Source organism: Emys orbicularis, chromosome 11, assembly GCF_028017835.1.
Source record: "Emys orbicularis isolate rEmyOrb1 chromosome 11, rEmyOrb1.hap1, whole genome shotgun sequence".
Classification (NCBI taxonomy): domain Eukaryota; kingdom Metazoa; phylum Chordata; order Testudines; family Emydidae; genus Emys; species Emys orbicularis.
The window spans coordinates 28,045,846-28,065,867 of NC_088693.1; the positions used below are offsets into that span (position 1 = coordinate 28,045,846).

A 20,022-nucleotide genomic window follows, 5' to 3' on the forward strand; every position below is an offset into this window, starting at 1 on the left:
TTTGCACATTTCTGGCATGTGACTGGTGTGCTGGAAAGAATATGATCAGGATGCCTTCCTGTGCACAGGCTCTTTATAAATATTTGGAGTCTTAGTTTCATGGGAGTTAAAAATCACACAACCAACCAACAACAAAAAACAATAGGTTTATCAAACTTCCATATTAGATAGCCTCACATTGGAAAACACCTGACTGAAATGTTGGTCTGCAGTTTAGGGCCCAGTCTCACACCCACTGAAGTCAAATGGATGTTTGCCATTAATTTCAGTAAAAGCAGGATTGGACCTTGAATAGCTGCCATGTTGGCTGCATTTTGGCAATGGGTGAAATGGTTGATATATTTATTTATTTATTTTGCACAGTGCTTTGTGGTCATTTAGAATGAAGAGTGCTCTACAAATGTTAAATCTTGAGCTTGTAAAATATTGGGGGTCAGTTGTTCCCTCACAGTTTATATTAAACATCAGTGGGAGCTATGCAGGTGCATGACAGGAGGAAGAAAAGTCTCTTGGGAATCCTGCACTGCAGTCCCCTTAAAGAGCAGTTATATAATTGGCGTGGGAGTGGCAGATGTCACAGTTGCAGATAAAACATTTAATAGGGGATTGACTGGTTCAGGGAGCTGGTAAAGGGATAGGAGAGCCTTTCCCACTAGGTCACCAGTTCAAGTGCAGACCAGATCAGGAGTGACTGAAAGTTGATACAAGCTACAAGTAGCCTACATCAATTGAGCTAGGAGGTCTCACTTTAGTTCCTAGAGGACTGGTGTTACATCACAAAGCCACTACCTCAACTGGCATCATCAAGGCAATCTCATTAAAGAAGCCAAGGACTGAATAGATGGGAGGCTGAACTGGTTGCTCAGACCTTAAAGGAGGTCCCTCTGGATTAGGATTGGAGCAGTGAATGGAAGCATGAACTGCAGCTGGCCAGGCCTCACCTGTTCTGTGAATAGAGGATATCGGTCTCTAGTGTTGTAAATCTGCCTCTTTTCATACACACTAAATTCACTGATAAAAGGAAAGTTTAAAGGAACATTTACAAGTAAAAAGCCATATACTTGAAAATGAACAATGTTGAAGTCAGTATATACATAGTGTACACACACAACTGTTCACACATACTGCTTTCCATACTGTGTTTGTTATTTTTGCAATTTGATGCCTTTGATTAGTTTCTTCTGATTCTAGTTTCTGAGAAGACTGATTTAATGCCAAAAAATAAACCTGGATCCACTAAAGAGCCTGTATGTTGCTCTCAGGTTTTCACTAGCCAGGAAGGAGGCTTGCCTTGTTCAGTTTCACATAGTTGGGAAGTACGGATTTGACTTATGAAGTAATGTTGGATTTACTTTGTAAGAACTCACCAGATATTAATAAAAGCTTAAAATGATTCAGGCTACAATGACTGCAATGCAGATGAAGATAAAAAGAGTCTAGTTTAGTACATCATTGCAGAAACACTGAGGATGAAAACCGAATGGAGATAAAATTCAACAGACAATACCATTTGCATACTCAGTGTGCAACTGTAAGGCATTGAGAAGTTACACTGACGATCTGGAGAAATAACCTCATACTAAGAAATACCAGGTAGTGATAGGGAGTCCTTACAGGTATACAATTTCCGGAATAAGGGACAAAGCTTTGACATTGAAAATCTGAATCAAGTTTACAGGGTCCAAGAATGCACTTCTTTTTCAAAATTGACTGTTAAAATGATAGTGAAAATCCCAAGGGCCTGATTCTTCTTTCGCTAACACTGGTGTAGATGAGGAATAATTCCATTGAAGTCAATGGAGTCATAGTGGTGTGAAGTGGGATGAGAATTAGGCCCTTGGACTATAGATTATTCTGTCCTGTCATGGTGAGGAATTAGCAGTGGTTGCTCTCAATCACAGTTTTAGGTGGGAAAATTTTCTTGCTGCTCCTGCACTCCTTAATGATGTGCAGTTCTGACAGTGTCTGTCAGCCCTGACAACCTTGATTTTGTCTGTTGTAGGTACAGTGTGTGTGTGTGTGTGTGTGTGTGTGTGTGTGTGCAAATCCTTTCACTTGAACGCGCTCCCTGAAAGACACTCCAGTATTTGTGGCCCTGGTGCAGCTGCCATGGATCTTTCCTCTGGAAGATAGAACAGTGCTATTAGGTTTACAGCGGTTAATTGCACATATCCGGTTCTTGGGATGAGACTTCATTTTAATTTAATTTTTAATGTTATTGGTTTTAGGAGTGAGGCACTTACCAAGGTTCCTTGATGGCAGAATTGTCACCATACCAAGGAATGAAGATCAGAGACGTGTATGCCCTTACCCATGGATGCGCTGGTGTTTTTGAAAGTTAAGGGATTTATGCTGTCCCAATAGTGGAGGAGAATGCTTAGAGGACTCAGATACCCTAGGGTTTATCTGTGTGTGCTTTTAATTTATAGTACATCTACCCTTATCATCATAATATCTAGGCACCAGAGTTTCTCTTTCCTAATGCAAATTTTAATTTGCGTTTCCCCCCTGCTGCTTCCTGAAAGTAACTGCCACTGATTTTGTATGCTAGAGGTATTTCACTCAGTGTTGTAATCCTCTCTGATTAACTCTGCCCGTACTGAAAAGTTGTCTAAACGTTGGTATTGTTTTTAGTCTAGTGGAAAATGATGATTACTATAGATAGTTGTTCTAGTGGATTATGTTCACAGATGTCTAATATAGGCTCAAAGCAAATGGTATAGCCTGGGACTGTAGGATGCAGATTTCCTGCCTGATTTTACCTAATCACATAGTTGTACAGAACAAGAATTTACCTCAGGTATTGCTTGGTCTAAAGTTATGCTACTGTATGCTACTGTTGTCCTTGTTAGGAAGAAAAGCTATGAAATAGATTCTTCTAGCTCAGTGGTTCTCAAACTTTTCTGCTGGTGACCCCTTTCACATAGCAAGCCTCTGACTGTGACCTCCCCCTCCCCCGATAAAATAAAAACACTTTTTTATATATTAAACATGATTATAAATTCTGGAGGCAAAGCGGGGTTTGGGGTGGAGGCTGACAGCTCGCGACCTCCCCCCCCCATGTAATAACCTGCGACCCCCGGAGGGGTCTCAACTCCCAGTTTGAGAACCCCTGTTCTAATTGCTGTTTGCAAGTAATGTATATTCTGTGTTAGAGAATTATATCCATCCCAGTGTGGGTTAAGTACGGTGTGTTCCCAGAGCCATTCTGTCATCATGTGCAAGCAATGCTCCTCTGCCATGTACCTTGACCGAACAGGACAGTCTCTACGCAAAAGAATAAATGGACACAAATCTGACATCAAGAATTATAACATTCAAAAACCAGTAGGAGAACACTTCAATCTCCCTGGACACTCAATAAATACAGAATTAAAAGTGGCAATTCTTCAACAAAAAAACTTCAAAAACAGATTCCAACAAGAAACTGAAGAACTGGAATTAATTTGCAAACTGGACACCATCAAATTAGGCCTGAACTGGGAGTAGATGGGTCACTACAAAAACTAATTTCCCCCTGCTGATACTCGCACCTTCTTGTCAACTGTTTGAAATGGGCCACCTTGATTACATTGAACTCATTAGCACTACAAAAGTGATTTTTCCTTCCTTCTTGTCAACTGTTGAGAATAGCCCACTTCTGCCTTAATGGAATTGGTTCGTTAGCACTGATCCCCTACTTGGTAAGTCAACTCCCATCTTTTCATATGCTGTGTATTTATACCTCCCTACTGTATTTTCCACTCCATGCATTTGATGAAGTGGGTTTTAGCCTATGAAAGCTTATGCTCACATAAATTTGTTAGTCTCTAAGGTGCCACAAGGACTCTCGTTGTTTTTGCTGATACAGACTAACACGGCTACTACTCTGAAATCTATTTTGAATGTACCCAGGTTCAAGTTCATTTGAATTGGGACATTGTTCATATTTCTGTGGAAGAAAAAGTGCGATGTCTGTGTGTATTTCAAAAGTGACCGGGTATGAATTTGTATGTTGTGCCATCATAACACTCTTGCAGCCAGGGGCGGCTCCAGGCACCAGCGCACCAAGCGTGTGCCTTGGGCGGCAAGCTGCGGGGGGCGGCCTGCCGGTTCCCATGAGGGCGGTATTCAGGCTGCCTTTGGCGGCATGCCTGCGGGAGGTCCGCCGGTCCCGCGGCTTCGGCGGCGGGTACGCCGAAGGCGCGGGACTGGCGGGCCTCCCGCAGGCATGCCGCCGAAGCCGCGTTACCAGCGGACCTCCTGCAGGCATGCCGCCGAAGGCTGCCTCACTGCCGTGTTTGGGGCGGCAAAATACATAGAGCTGCCCCTGCTTGCAACGTATGGTGCTATCATAAGACATAAATACACAGGAATTAATAAAAATACAGAGAGCCATTTGGAACACCACTATTTGGGTCTAAGAAGCTCATCATTAAATCATGCAATGAAATCACCTATCAACATTTCAGAGCCAATACATGATGGAATGGCAAAAAGATTTTATTGGCACTTGTTTGAGAAGGGGCACGATAATCGTGAGTGTGAAGCCACAAGTGTGTTAGGCAGGTCACCTCAAGTGCATGCCAATAAAAACTGTATCACGCACCACTCTATCATGTATCTATGTATCTCACAGATTTTACAGAAAACTAATGTTATTTTAGAAATGTTTGAGAGGCTTTAACTTTTTGTTGAATCTGTGTTTTTTGTATGCCTCCTCTTATAAAGCCAGGCTTCCATGAGTCCAACTGCACAGATCTGTGAGGAAGATAAAAATATAATTTTTAAACCAAAGTCTAATGTGACTTAAAATAACTTTTCAATATATAAAACTATTCTGATGTTAATGTCTGATATCTTGGGCTGTTGCAGGCTGGAAGCAAGCATTGTGAATCTCACAGGAAGCTGGGGACTTGCCTTTGACAGTGGCAAAGGAAAGGAGCAAACATATCTGTGGCATTTTTTAAAAATATGGTGGCTGCTTGAAACTGCTCATAGATTTGGAATGGTAGAGTAAATCCCAGGGGAGGTGGTCACATAATTGTGTGGCTCTGCAGTTTATCACGTGGTTGTCATTTCAATAGATGAAGACACATGAACACTTGGTGAAAATTATTAAAATATAAAGCTGCAAATTAAAATATTCAAAAATCATGAAATTAAAAATTTAACATATTCTTAGTAACATTAACTCACCCGCATTGCACTTACTGGGGCAAATTTGGCCCTCACATACACACAAGTAAATCCTAGTGAAGGTGTTTAGAAACACACTTATGCAATTCTATTGGCATTGAAATAGGATTCTCCCCCGCCCCCCTCTTTTGTTTGCCTTGGGATAATTTGGGATTCCAATAATCTGGGATGTATTTGGGGGAGTCGTGTTGGGGTCCAAATCAATCTATTCATATTAAAATTAGTTTGGGATTAGAAGTGTTTGGATAAACTGGATTTTACAATCTCACTATTTTACTCTCTCTCTGTCTATATCAGATCTTTACATGATGTTGCTTTATATAAAGAAGTGGTAGCTCTGAAACATATGTAGGAGGCAGAGCACTGTGGTTGAAGTGAAAGGGGATCATCATTAGGAAGTGGTCAGAGGTTTAATACCTCTTGTTTTTCAGTAGCATGTCTCATTAACCCTTTTGACAGATTTCCTATATTTGTTCTGACAACCATACAGGTAACTGTATATTTTATAAAGGTGTCAGGGCAGATACTGGTTCATTTCTCTTCTCATTATGGAATCAATACTTCTTCTCTCTCCCGCACCTCTATTGGTTTTGATGCCCGGTAATCTGATTTGCCATTTTTTGCTCAGAGCTCATGCATGTATGGGAGATCTAGGTAAATGGAACAACCAGCAAGGGCTTTATTGGGTTCTTGGATGTGGTATGGGAAGGGAGGGAGAGAGCAAGAAGGTTGATGGACAGAATCAAACTTGCCAAGGTCCCTCCATACCATATGAATGGCCTGCTGCTAAGAGAGAAGACCTTGCATGGCTGACTAGACATTTCTGAAAGCTTTCCCATATTATGTTAATTGGACAGATTGCATGAGGTTTCATGAAGTTAATTATACTCAGGCATTGAAAAAAATGTTTTCTATTTCAACTGTAGCTCAGACATTCTGGCATCTCCTTGTGAGCTGAGAGTGACAGCCATTCTGGAGTTCAATCTTCCAGTCCTTAGCATAACTATCACTGAATGCAATTGGAGTTTGCCTGAATAAGGACTACTGGACCAAGGTCCTGGATTTAGGTAATTTGATGAGGGCTAGGAAGGATCTCAGCCAAATTTTGCCCCAGGGTGATGATAAATCATAATGAATAATCTTTGTTTTCCTGACGCATGTGTATCTGGAGCATAGCAGTTTCTCCTGTACCCTTGTACCTGCTACGGGAGATGGATTAATCCTGGGGACTTGCAATACCATCTCTAATATTTTAGGGGTAACTATTAAAGATGGCTTAGCAATGCATTAGGACCTTTCAGGAGAAGTAATTGATTAATAACTCTCTATCATGTTTGCTGGTTAGATATTAATATAATTCCTGGGAAAGAAATGGGATTATATGATTTATTAAAGAAGGTTTCTTTCAAAATGATAAAACTTAATGACTAATGAGAGCAGCAGTTTATTTCACTTCAGAAGAGATACTTATAGTTTTAGTTAAATATTTTTTCATTACTGTGTTTATTTGGTTTTAAATTTTTGTTGAGACTTTTCATTTTTATGAAAAACAGGGACTAATAGCTGAGATAACCCTAGTGCAGGCATGTTTTTGCAAGCTTCCTTTGTACAGCTCTGCTGCTGATACAGCTCAATTTTGAACTTCACATATGCTGCTCAAGTCCTGGAGCCTCCCTTAAGCAAGACTAAAAAATGCTACTGAACTGTGTGGAAGTTCTATGATATAAACTAGAATGAATCCATCCAACTGCTTTTAATTTGTTACCATGTCTCCTTGGTGCTTTAACCCACTCTAATACTTCACCTCAATGTCAGTAAATCAGTGATTATCTGAATATAGACATTTTTACAGACCCAGCATTCAGGAGAGTTTAGAGCTTTACCAGTCCTGACCCCTTTTTCTTTCATTGAAACATAAAAGTGATTCCTTACGTGCTGATAGCAAGAAGGAACCTTTCTGTGAAATTCTCCTCCATGCAGGGAGACAGTCTGACATCTTAGGTGTGAAAGCTGGCGGGTCTACAGCAACACCAATTTGTTTAGGAAGGAAGTGAGATTCAGAAAATTATCCTTTTTGCACATTTTCTCTGTATAATACTGAACCTGTGCTTATATATCACACTAATATGTTTGTGCATTTTTATGTTTAAGAGGCTGCAGTCTAATACACTTTTAAAACAACAATTTTCTTTGTCCAGGGGACACACAAGCAAACCACCAAATCCGTCAAAAAGTAAAAGACTTCTTATTATGAGGCCATTATTAATGGACACAGGAACTGATTAGACTGTCAGCTATATATATAGTGTATACTATATATTTAGTATAGTCATACATATGTTTGACTATCTATTTTACTAATCAAATAGACTTAATATAATCTAAATAGTGAGATATACTAGGCAAAAATCTGCTCTTAGATTCCCCTGGAAGAGCCCCACTACAACAGTCTGCTCTCCCTTTGGGAATGTCATACATGTAGGAAGAACAAAATTATCAGAATTGAAATCTGTGTGGATCTGAGATGAGGATTTTGCTCATGATGTAAACCCCACGTGTGTTAATGCTGTGTTCCTCTGATGTACTGCTGCCAACAGATTTCCTAGACGAAGAGACAGCTAAATAATGAGACTAATGTGCACTAAAACATTGGGCCATATTATTCCATAACTTTTTAAAGCAGAATTCCCCATAGAAATCAATGAGAAACTCTCCCTAAAAATAGTTGGTACAATGTGACCCTTCCTTGTTTTCCCAGATACAGAAGTGCTAAATCTTGCCCTATCTAAAATTGCATAGGTTGAAGATATGGCAGAATTTAGCCCACCTATGGCTTGGAAACTTAACATCCAAAGTCTCTTGGTGAAAAGTTTGCAGTCAGTTTTCAAGCTGCAGAGAATAATTGAAAATCCAATTTTTTTCCTCAAAAAGAGAAAGATATTTTTAAACTGCAATCTGAGAAACTGATAGCACAATATATTATGATGTTATATGATACACAATGGAACTCCTTAACTACTTATATCAACTCGATCCCTTTTAACTGGTGAATTTATTACTATTTAATATTGATGTTGGTTGGCTATATTGTTTTTAATGGAAAATGAGAGTGAAAATTTAAATGTCTGATTAGCCAGTCAATGAGGATCTAGGTGATGATGTAGTTTGCATACATCATAACTTGAATAGGGATTTATTTTTACCAAGTTTAAAGAGACACTGTCAAGGCCCAAAACTGACCCATCATTTTTTATCTGTATAATTCCATGCTGTTCATATACACATGCTTTTGCTAAAGAATGGCAGGTATCTAGCAACGAGAATTATCCTCCCAGACTAAATCAGAGGCATATTGTGTCTTAATTTTTTTTCAGTAGAACTTCCCATTAATGGAAAGATATGACACTCAGCATGCATTTGAGAAGAAGAGGAAATAATGGTGAGGAAACAGATTTCAATTTCAGGTTTCCAAAGAATTTTTCTAAACAACAGTTTGTAAAATCAGATGTTTGGACTGTTGAAAAATACCTTGGCAGGGACCTTCATGTTAGCACTGAATGCAGATGGGCTGAGGATGCTGCCTTTGGGATGCAGAAAGTTCAGGTTCAAGGCTGAATCAGCGCTAGAATTCAGATGGAGTTGTGCTGAAATCTTGGGAGCTGTTCTTGAGAGATTTCAGTCCCGTAAGTGGAAATGGAAAATAGGCTCTTTAGGGATCCAACCCTGAACTAAAATGGCAGGGGTGGGCTTAGATACCCCCCTCCTCTAAAAGGGATTTGGGGTTGTGACTGTCTTCCAGCGTGAACTGTGGGTGATTTACATTTGTAACTGAATTTCTATGAAAACTCTTGGAGGACAAAAGGATGTAAAAAGCTGAATCAGTTCAGTCAATCTACAGATAAACTTTATTTTGTTTTAAACTGGAGAACTAAATGAATCCCCTTGTGTTACCTCATGTTACAGAGGAGTTTAGTCCTTAGCAATGAAGCTCTGTTTACATTAGTTTTGGTGAGCTTTACTCTTTCTGAGTGGGTGGACTTTAAAATGCTGAGATTAGATGGCTACTCTAGTATTTTGGCCTTCATCCAGATGCTTATAGCCTTCCCGGAGAAGGATAACACAGCTTTGTAGAAAACAGAAAGTGTTGACATCCAGAACACATTGAGTGGGTGTACTAAGTTCAGCCAGCTGGGGTCATGTCCCCCTGGCCTGCCATCCAGACTTAGCCAGTTTAGGAGTGCAGGGAATGGACGTGAAGAGAAAGCACAGCAGAGTCCAGTGCACACAGTTGAAGGATACACCCCTAGAGCCTGTTTCCTAGAAATCTGCAGACAGAAAATTTAGGTGTGCTCTGTTGCGGGAAAATAGCTTGTTTTTTGTTCTTAACTGTAGTTATTTCCTGTTGCCTCTCAGTGGCTCATGTTGTATTAATTTTAACATACTGTTGGCTCTTGAAGGAGTGAGAAAAAGCAATTCCTGTTTTGCAGCAGCTTTTTTTGTAGGTCAGGAAAGGAACTGGACACTAATGTGGATCACAACATGACTGAAGGAAGGTCACTTTTATATCCTTGTGCACATCACAAAATTAGCCTTTGTCACTTGCCACAGCTGCTAACAATGCCTTGGTAAAGAACAAAGAATGAACACCTCAGCCTGGCCTTGAATCATGATTCTGAAAACAAGGACCACAGAGCTTTACCAGCCCAGGCTGCCATCTTGTCTTTTATGCAATGCAATAAAGTAATCCCTGTGAATGCAGCCACAAGACTGTGGAACAATGAAAGGTATTCAGGAAGTGTGTTTATTGTTATTGTGTTCTCGGTTCAGGGATAGATTGTGGATAGCTCTGCGCCTGTGCAGGAGGATCAGAAGCAAAGAGAACAAGAAATACTCCCTCTGTCTTACACAGATGCACAGGGGACAGTCAGTCCGTCTGTCTCAGCAGTTATATTGAACTCATCATTGTAGCATCTGAACATCTGAGCTCAATCTTGGTTCTGGCACTGCAAGCTTGCAGGGACAGAGGTGGTGTAACTCCAACAGCCCTAGGAACAACAGTCTAGCACCACAAAAGTGGCAAGTTGGGGTGGGACCATGGATACCAGCCAGCAGAGGAGATCAAGTGCAAGCGTAGCACATATAACGTCCTTTCAAGGGGCGACATTGCCTCTGATCATGGCTGGTATGGATATTGTGACTTGGGCAGGCAAAATGCCTCTGGAGCCTGCTGTGCCCTGGGTTCTGGGGTAAAAGCTGGAATAGAGCCACACGGCTATAAAGCTGAAACAAAGCTAGTCAGGCATTGGATCCTTTTGTTCCTTTTGAATGTTGCTCGTTTTACCACTGTCATGTTGAAACATGAAACCATTGTGGAATAGTCAAGTGAAAGCTGTACTGTATGAAATATACTTGACTGGAATGAGACTAAGGCCAGGTCTACACCCAGCCGCTAGTTCGGCGGCTGGGAATCGAAGTTCTGGGTTCGATTTATCGCGTCTGGTCTGGACGCGATAAATCGATCCCGGAAGCGCTCGCCGTCGACTGCAGTACTGCAGCTCGGCGAGAGGAGTACCGCGGAGTCGACGGGGAGCCTGCCTGCCGCGTGTGGACCGCGTCTGAATCGCGGTAAGTTCGAACTAAGGTATGTCGACTTCAGCTACGTTATTCACGTAGCTGAAGTTGCGTACCTTAGTTCGAATTTGGGATGTAGTGTAGACCAGGCCTAAATCATGACAACTCTTGGTATGCAGTGCTGTTACCAAATCATCTGGACTCACGTTGCAGTGACAATTTGGATATAATTGAGGTTAGTTTCATAGGCTAAATAATGCATATTTCTATGATGTGCTATTGGTTTTATTTTTAACTCTTCAGCAGTTCCATACTCAGTAGATTTCCTAGCATTTGCCCCCAGTTTTCCATCTGCTGATTTAATTAAGTTAAGTTCTGGTTTTTATACTGTGAATCTAGAGTAAACGAAATAGAAACCTTACCTACATTATTTGGCACTTAGCAGTAGACATGAATAATTTTGGAATTTATGGGGAAAAAGAGAAGTTATGTGTTTTGGGAGCCAAAATATGATTGGCAAGCCAGACCTTGAAGTCAGCTCTATGCAGTATGGGCTCCAGTTGCAGCTATTTGTAAGTGTAATGTTCCAGAGTTCTGTTTGTAGGTGTATTTGGGGAATCAGAACTCTCATCCACCATCTCAAGGTAGAGGGTATACAAATTTCACATTGCTTTTTCAGATGTGGAGAAAAAAATATTGTGGTTTGCCTATTTATTGATTCTAAAAACACTTTCGAATATATATGACTTGAAAATGTGACCTTAGAGAAAAGATGAACTTTATACTGCCATGAACCTTTTGGAGAAAAAGAATGGAGAAAGCACACACTGATCCTTCACAGGAGCAGACGCTCAGTTAATGGGATTCAGTTTTACAGTTTCAGTCAGTGAACGAGTACCTCTAGTCTCCCTTGATGAATAAGAAAGTGCATGGAAAAGCGGAATGATCAAATACAGTCGGATGAGCTGATGATATATCATTCCAAAGGCAATCCAAATACTTTGACTATAAAGCAGGCCTATGCTCTCCTCTGCATAGCAGCAGGTGATTTCCAGGAAGCTTTTTATTTCATGACGCTCTGTAAAGGCAAGATATCATCATGTTGATAGGTGAAAGTAAAAAACAGCTGCTGTTAGATACTATCAGGACCTGATTCTCCATTGCACTGCTGCCTATGTAGTAACGTACAGCTGCGCAAAAGGAGTGTAAAGTAAGTGTAAAACACCACCAGTCTGATTTAGTAGTATTGCATACCCACTTTGGGCTGGTGTTAATGATTACACACAGTGTAGGACGGTGGAAAATCAGACCCAGGGACTGTATCACGATCTTGTGAAATGATTGCATGAGATGAGGTGACTGTAACAGAGAAGGCAAGCACACTGTTAGAAGGCTGTTAAGAGTCAGGTGTAATTTAGATTTTACCATGAATAGAATAGTTATTGATGCAATAATGATGAGATCATAGATTTTAATTTGGGGATAAAGATGGAAAGTGAAATAAGACGAACCATAATGAAGCACCGGGTCCTCTGACTGAGCTGAAAAGTGATGTTGATGTTTGTGAAATTCCTAGTCATTACAGAAAGAGGAAATGACCAGGAGACTTACGTGAGTCATTCCACTTAACCATAAGGAACAGAAAAAGGGCCCAAAATACCGACTCTTCATTCATGTTAATTATTAATACAGTCACAATTACTGCAAGTTATAGGGTCATGCCAATCCAACTTATTACCCTTCTTTGCTGTAATTACTGATTTAGTACATAAAAGATATGCAATGGATATAGTGCATTTGGATTTCAGGAAGTGATTTCCTTTATAAGTGTATTGGGTGGCACTATATCAATTGAATTGCTGCCAATTAGATAAAAATGCCATAATGTATTAGAAATTGGTTGCCTAACAGGAAATAGGGATCAGTTATTTATGAAAAGATTTCCAAGTGCAGAACAGTATCAGTTAGGGTGCTGCAGAGGGCAGCATTTGGATGACTATTATTTAATACATTCATTAACAATCTAGAGAGAGGGATAAATCAATCAAGGTCAAAATTTGCTGATGACACTTAACTCAAAGAAAGAGCAGGAGAGCAGAACCAAACCTCAGAGGGAGCAGGAAAAATTAGTTTAGTTCTCTGTAGTAAGATTTGATTTAAAGGCTTGTCTTCACGTACAGCGCTTTATCGGTGCAGCTGCGCCATTGTACCACTTTAGTGAAGACGCTCGTACGCTGACAGGAGAGCTTTTCCCGTCGGTGTAGTTAATCTACCTCCTTGAGAGGCGGTAGCTCTGTCGATGGGAGAAGCTCTCCCGCAGACATAGCGCTGTCTCCACATGAGGTTAAGTCGGGATAATGATGTCACTCAAGGGGGTGGATTTTTCACTCCCCTGAGCAACGTAGTTATACCAGACTAGGTCTGTAGTGTAAACCTGTCATAACAAAGGGAGTCCCCAAACATAGGGGGAGAGAGTAAGATAGAAGCCGGGGAGAGGGCTATCTGAAAAGCAGTGAGTCTGAGATTATCTGGAGTAAGAGTTGGTAACAGTCTCCATTAAAGCAGTGCAATTTGAGGCATTTGTAAAGAAAGCCAATGCTATTTTCATGGCGATTCACATATAAACCAGAAGAGATAATGGTAAAGAACTTGCCTTTAAATAGTGTCTGCGTCAAGGTAGAAAGGTGTCGCACTAGCTCCAAAGCATGCCTTTCCCTGCCTGTCATAATGGTGATCAGGAGAAGGGATAGAAAGGTAGCTACGGCAGTGGTGCAGGCTAATTAAGGGGAAAGTTGTCTTTCCTTTTCCAGTTGGCTAAGAAGCTGGAACTGTCTCTGGCAGTTGGGACCCATGGTTGTGAGCAGCTTGTTTTTGTTTGGAATCCTTTGTTTATGAATCAATAAGAGAGAGCCCATGGACAGGAATTGAAACTGCTGCTATTATTAGCATGTTATTCAGCTTCCCTCACTCGTGGTTCTGCCCACCAGCCGACTGCGACTTTCATGCAAACAGATCTCAAAGCTGCTTAAAACCTTTTTACCAAATGAGATGTACTAATCATATACTGCTGCTTAAGCAGTTTGCTAGTCAGCCTCACATCACTTTCATCTGAAGAAGGTGGGGAAGATTTGGTCCTGATTGTAGAGAAGGACTCGAGGAATCACTTTTCACTCTAGAGATTACTACACCACACTAGAAGGTAAAGTAGTAAGTGTTTGAAAACACACAGTAACAACACCCAGCAGTTTAGGAGACAGAGTGAAGAATGCCATGTCCAACTGAAATTACAAGGGGATTGGAACTGGGCAGAATGTCAGTACCACATAGGAATTTGGCCAAGATACCAGGGTTGACATTCCTACAAATACCAAAAGGGAGAGGGGATCTTTAATGGCAACTCACCAAAAGACAGCATCTCAACTCCTCTCCCCATGCCATGGCATTGCCATGATTGAGTTCCCACTCAGCGGCAAAAGTGTTGTCTGCTGAGTTGCCAGCGCAACTTCCTGTAGTGCCTGGGTTTTCCAGGCAGGTTTCCTATCCAAGTATCAATCTGGCCTGAAGAGCTCATTAGATCTAATCAGATCACAGCCTGACGTGGTATGGTTGCACGTAATAGTGATGCTTTGCCTAACTCTGCAGCTGTACGTAGCCTTGAAATGTAATTTGGATTTAGAAAGGGTATTAAAATAACTTAAATTAAAAACTTACATTAAAAATAACTTAGAGAAAATATCAAGAAGGACAATAAAATTATATGTGGATGGGAGGATAAGATATATGAGAAAAGAGTAGAATCATGGGGAGATATGATCATCAAGGTAACAATATGAAGGAAGGTAAGTGTCCTACCTTCTGATAAGGAGCAATGGCCACAGGTTAAGGGAAGAAAAGGGTTTGCTACAGCAGAACAGTGTAATGGACTCTCAAGGGAGGGAGGGAGGCTCTCTCAGCCAATATGGGACTAGGTAAGTCATTTGTGAGACTGATAGTAAGTACATCTACAAAATACAGAATGTCTGGTTGGATGAACCAAGCAGACTTTTCTTTCACTCTTATCGTTGGTTCTATCTAGATCACATGAAGGGTAAAACACAACCAGGGGTGTCTGTCAGGTAGACAGGGCATTTCCAGTAATCAGAGAAACTTCCAATCACATTTAACTTGAATGGAAAAGTTAAGGGAATTAGTCACTCTTTCTGCATGTGCTTCACTGCTTTTAGCAAAGGTGCTGGTTGATTCTCAGAATCCAGGGTTGCAGAGGAGTTTGATAAGGTCTTATTGGTACTGGGGAAGACAAGAAGTGGGAGCCTTCACACCTCAAGTGTCACAGATTGCTAAACTGGAGACATAGTAAGCAGGGTAACTGTAGATTGTGCTGTTTGGTAGACTGGAAGAGGTAGTTACAGAACAGTAATGCTAGCAAAGGTACACTATTTCAGTACAGTGAATCAGATACTGTAATTACTGTAAAAAGGGCAAGTCATACAATCGGCTATGAAAACGTAAGTGAAAAAGTCCTTATAATGATGCAGAAGGTAATGTTATGTTACTGTGATGTGGTAGGCAAGACGGAATCAGCACCTGATATATATAAGTTGTGAAAGCAGCTTTCCTTTGATAGGAATGTAATGATGAGACAGGCAGAAAGGACCTAAGAAATCTGTGTCAGATATATTGATCCAGACCATTGCAAGTTAAGCTCTCTTGTCTAGCTGTCCTCTCTAAATACATCAGCATGAGGTATTAATATTTTGAATATAACCCTTACAGTTGTTAATTGAGTGCCAGCTGTGTGCGCTGGGCGCTGTCCAATCATACAGACTACACAATGCTTGTTCTAAGGGGATCGCAGTCTGAATTCCTTGGGTTAGGCTTGGTACATGGAAATGAAAGCTACATGCCTGCTTTTTTAAAGCAGTTTAGCTGTGGATCATTGAGCCCATTTAAATGTAAGTACAATTGTTAGATTATGCTCAAGGTTACATCCTTTAGAAATATTGCTTCCCAACATATTGCATTTCAACTCCAATTTAAGAGATCGCTGAAGTTGCACTCCAGCTTGTATTCATATGTGGCTATTAAAGACACACTCTGCCATTAGTCCGTAGCCTGCCATTGCTAGGGCTCATTTAAATTTTCAGCATATAGCTTGCCGTATAGGATTCAGGAAATTGCACCTGGCAGTCTCAGCTGCTTTGGCAGATACTTTTCCTTGTGTGCAGAGGTACAGCAACTTACACAATCCTGCCTTCTGAACTCTGCCCTCAGTTATGCTTCTTCATCTACAATGATGTCAGTGGGGCGTAACTAAGGGCAGAATGTGGACTCTGGAGGGTGTTTTGAGGAATCTGAAGGATAGGTTTGTTTCAGTATAATGGGAGGTTTGATAAAGTCATAAATTGTGAAATTGTACAGCTCAGGGGCTGAATGTTTTGTTATCTGTTTGCCAGCATATTGTCTTACTGCTTCACTGCTGGATTATTTAAAGCCCTTTGGTGCTGGCGTCTATTGCAGTAACTGTACCTCTGTGGATCAACCTCAACCAATACCTAACAAATAGATATCAAAGGACTGTTTTTTTTACCATCAATGGAGGTGATGATGATAGATTGGTCTACCCTGCCCCTTTTCCATACATTCTTAATCTTTATTGCAGATTGTCAGCCATGGTTTCTAGTTCATTATATTTTCTTTATGTGAATGGTGCTATATCACTATGGACAGTGCTCATATCTGCAGGATGCAAATTATCTAGTTAAGGTTGCATGCAGAGACATTTTAAAACCCAAATATTGTCCTGCTATTCAAATAAAATACCGTTTCATTATCATTTCAATTGCATTTCAAGATCTTTCTTAAAAACAAGCCTTTTGAAATCTCCCAGTGTGGGGATATATTGTGCCTTCTCCTTTGCCAGCCTGCTGGATTGGGGAGATGGTGCAAGGTGCATGTGTGCTGGGCGTGGGGCAGGAATAATCTGTTTCCACTGGGAGGGGTAGTGCTTTCTGTACTGGTAACATGGCCCTGTGCAATCCTGCACTCCAGGATAGCTGGGCTGGGAGAACAAGAGCCCATCTGTGCCATGCGTCTGCCAACACCAGGAAGTATTATGCCTTTGAAAGACACAATGCCTTTAAGAAGCAGTGCTCCAGCAGTATACCATCTCCTACTGTCTCTTCAGCCAAAGCTCCATGGCTGAGGTTTAAACGGCCTCTGTGGAATGTGATTAACTGTGCCATAAGGAATTCAAATAATATCGTTAAACCACCACAATCATGTTGTCTTGGTTTGCTCATGTCTGACCTCTCTCAGTGCTAAGCCTGTTGCAGTCTCTCACATTTGTTTTCTCTTTCTCCACAGAATGCAATGAACTTGCCACCAGACAAAGCCAGGTTACTTCGGCAGTATGACAACGAGAAGAAATGGGAGTTGATCTGTGATCAGGTAAGGGGAGCCATAAGGGTTTTTAGCATTGCAGTCATTAAGGGCTTAGTAAGGGGGACACTGTCAAGGACAACTTTTTCTATGGCTTTTCATTTCTTTGGCTTCATGCTCCATTGTTTGTAGCATCCCTTAGAAGCTATCCAAAAATACTTCTTTCCCATCTATTAAATAATATTTCTTTCCCATCTGATCTTACTCTGTTCTATTTGATATTTCCCTCTGTGTTGTATGACATTAACATTAATGTGGCATAGATTTAAGGAGGGTGACCTTTCTTCACCCTTAGGACGCTGGTTTGAATCTGACCTAGATTAGTGATGCCCCAAATTATTACTGTCTCTTGGTCTATGTAAAATGAGGGGGGTTCCGTTCCTCTTGTACAGCTTCACAAAACCACTATCACACCTATCACCCTCAGCAAAGCGTGAATGCTCATGGAGCTGAACTATTTCTTTATTTCCAGTTGAACGACTTCAACTTAAACAGCACCATATGCCAAGAAGTGTTTGTGCACTAGCTTCACTGTTTTGTCAGCACAGCCCTGAGAATAGTGTATGATCGTTAACATGTTGGCTCTGCAACAACAAAGGAACAGAAAACAAAATATTTAAAGAACAAAGAAGAGAAAAATGGCAGGACAGATTTCGGCGCTAACACCTAAATCAGATTGTAATTTACACAGTCATTGCTAATAACACAAATCCTGATTCTGTTCAGCCTGGGGCGAAAGAATAAGATGTACTGTAAAGATGTAACCACAGAGAAAAAGTTAGGATATAGGCACCCAGAGTTCAGGAGAATCTCTGATCATGTTGATGAATCATGGACAGGATAGTAAAAAGCTCTGTGGGACATCTCTCATACATCCCCCAGAGGAGTAGAGTCTGTTATGAAGTCAGATTATCTTGAAGTAAATTGCAATACAGAGCCATCTCCTTGTGTTACTTGAATATTCTATACAAAACATTTAAAGTGTTGTACTACTTAAAATTACTGCTTACTGAAACACTGCAGTAAATTGCTTAATCTACTGTAAGGTAACTACTGTTCTCAAGGATTATTGCTTAGAGCATGTACCGTCAAAGTTTAAATAATGAATTGTGACATTTGTCCGTGGTTTTATATGGTCATTTTGCACCTGTAGAAGACTGAGGAAGAAGGAAGTAGCCATATCACGTGGTTTAGAGCTTGTCATGCATTTACAGTACACAGCTGCTGCCACTTCACATAAGTTTTGAAGTCTTCAGATAAAAAGATAACAGAGCTGAGACAGCCAGGTGGCAACATACAACACAGGAAACATGAGGGAAAATCCCAGTAATTAGCCGCACATTTTCATCACTCTGTTTAAAACACACTGAGTCAGATTCTCAGCCAAGATAGATCCCCTTTCCATTGATCTGATAGCGATGGCACAGAGAAGTCACTGAGCTGTCCTAATGAGCTGCTGTTGATTCTCTTAATGTGGGGAAAGTGGAATAGAGTCAGAATAACTGGCTTTATGCAACCCCTTCCTGGGTGCATCCGTCATACAGGGCCTGCATTGGGGTACTAGAGGCATGTGGCTGAAATGCTATTTGCCACAGCTCCCTAGCTGCCCTGACATCACCTTGGGAGTGATTACCAGTCAGTGTAAATTAGAGCAGCCATGAGGCAGACGTCTATAAAGAGAGTGTAGTATAGCATATGGTGCATGAAATATTTGTATCTGTCCACATAATTATGGCACCAAGCTAAAACACATTCTCCCATGAATAGGCTTTGTATGTAATATATATTTTCAATTTTAATTGAAGCAGAACATGAATTGCTGTTTTGTATTGACATCATTCATTACTCTATGCCATTTTTTCATCTTTTTAGTTAAAAAGAAAAAAGTAAGTGAATTAACATTGCCTGGGAAATTAACAACTTTCATTCCATACAGTCCTGTGCTGGATTTGAAGTAATGCCCTGAAGGAGGAAGTCCCTAGATTAGAGCAGTGTTCTCAGACGATGTGGTTTATAAGTGGTTTATGGCACATTTCCTGGTCATCTGCCTATGAAATATTTTGAGAAACACACAGTGGGGAACAGGGTGGAGAGAAGTGACTCCAGAAAATGAACTTCTTCTTACAGATTTCAGAGTGATAGCCGTGTTAGTCTGTATCAGCAAAAAGAACGAGGAGTACTTGTGGCACCTTAGAGACTAACACATTTATTTGGGCATAAGCTTTCGTCCGATTAAGTGGGTTTTAGCCCACGAAAGCTTATGCCCAAATAAATGTGTTAGTCTCTAAGGTGCCACAAGTACTCCTCGTTCTTTTTTCTTCTTACAGAGTGTCTCTGATTTTATGAACAACATTGGAGAACTACTAGTTTCATTCTTATTTGAAGAGGCAGATTACCTCACATCTGCCTACGCTGGGTTTCTTATATCTTCCTTTGAGGCATCTGGTACTGGTCACTGCCAGAGACAGGATATTGGACTAGATGGACCTTGGTTCTGATAGCAATTTCTCTGTTCCGATATTATTATAAATCTTCTGAGCCATGTAGGCCCTTCTACTGCCACGCTAAAAGAGTCTTCCCTGCTGCTAGTTCACTGAACAAGGAGTAAAATTAAGAGTTACTAACATTGGTATCAGAGTTCCTGGGCTCACAGGGCATGGGAGAATTGCTGATGAGATGCTCGTGATTCCTGAAGAGGTGGTGGGGTAAGAAGGTTTCCTGCTGCTGCATCATTTGCTCCAGCTAATTGTTTTGGAGAAGTGAGGTGTCATTAGGCCTCTCAATCTGGTTTTAAACCAGACAGTCCTGCTTTTGTAATGTTTGTCTCCCAGCCAG

The 20,022-nt window shown here is 40.8% G+C and overlaps 1 protein-coding gene across 3 annotated transcripts in view; it reads left to right on the forward strand.

Annotated features, from left to right (window-relative positions):
- FMNL2 (formin like 2) overlaps positions 1-20,022 on the forward strand; it is a 272,362-nt gene that overhangs the window by 129,448 nt on the left and 122,892 nt on the right. For all 3 annotated transcript variants that reach the window (XM_065413183.1, XM_065413185.1, XM_065413184.1), the window contains exon 2: positions 17,113-17,196. In XM_065413183.1, coding sequence (XP_065269255.1) covers positions 17,113-17,196 — 84 coding nt within the window. The remainder of the gene's footprint in view (positions 1-17,112; positions 17,197-20,022) is intronic.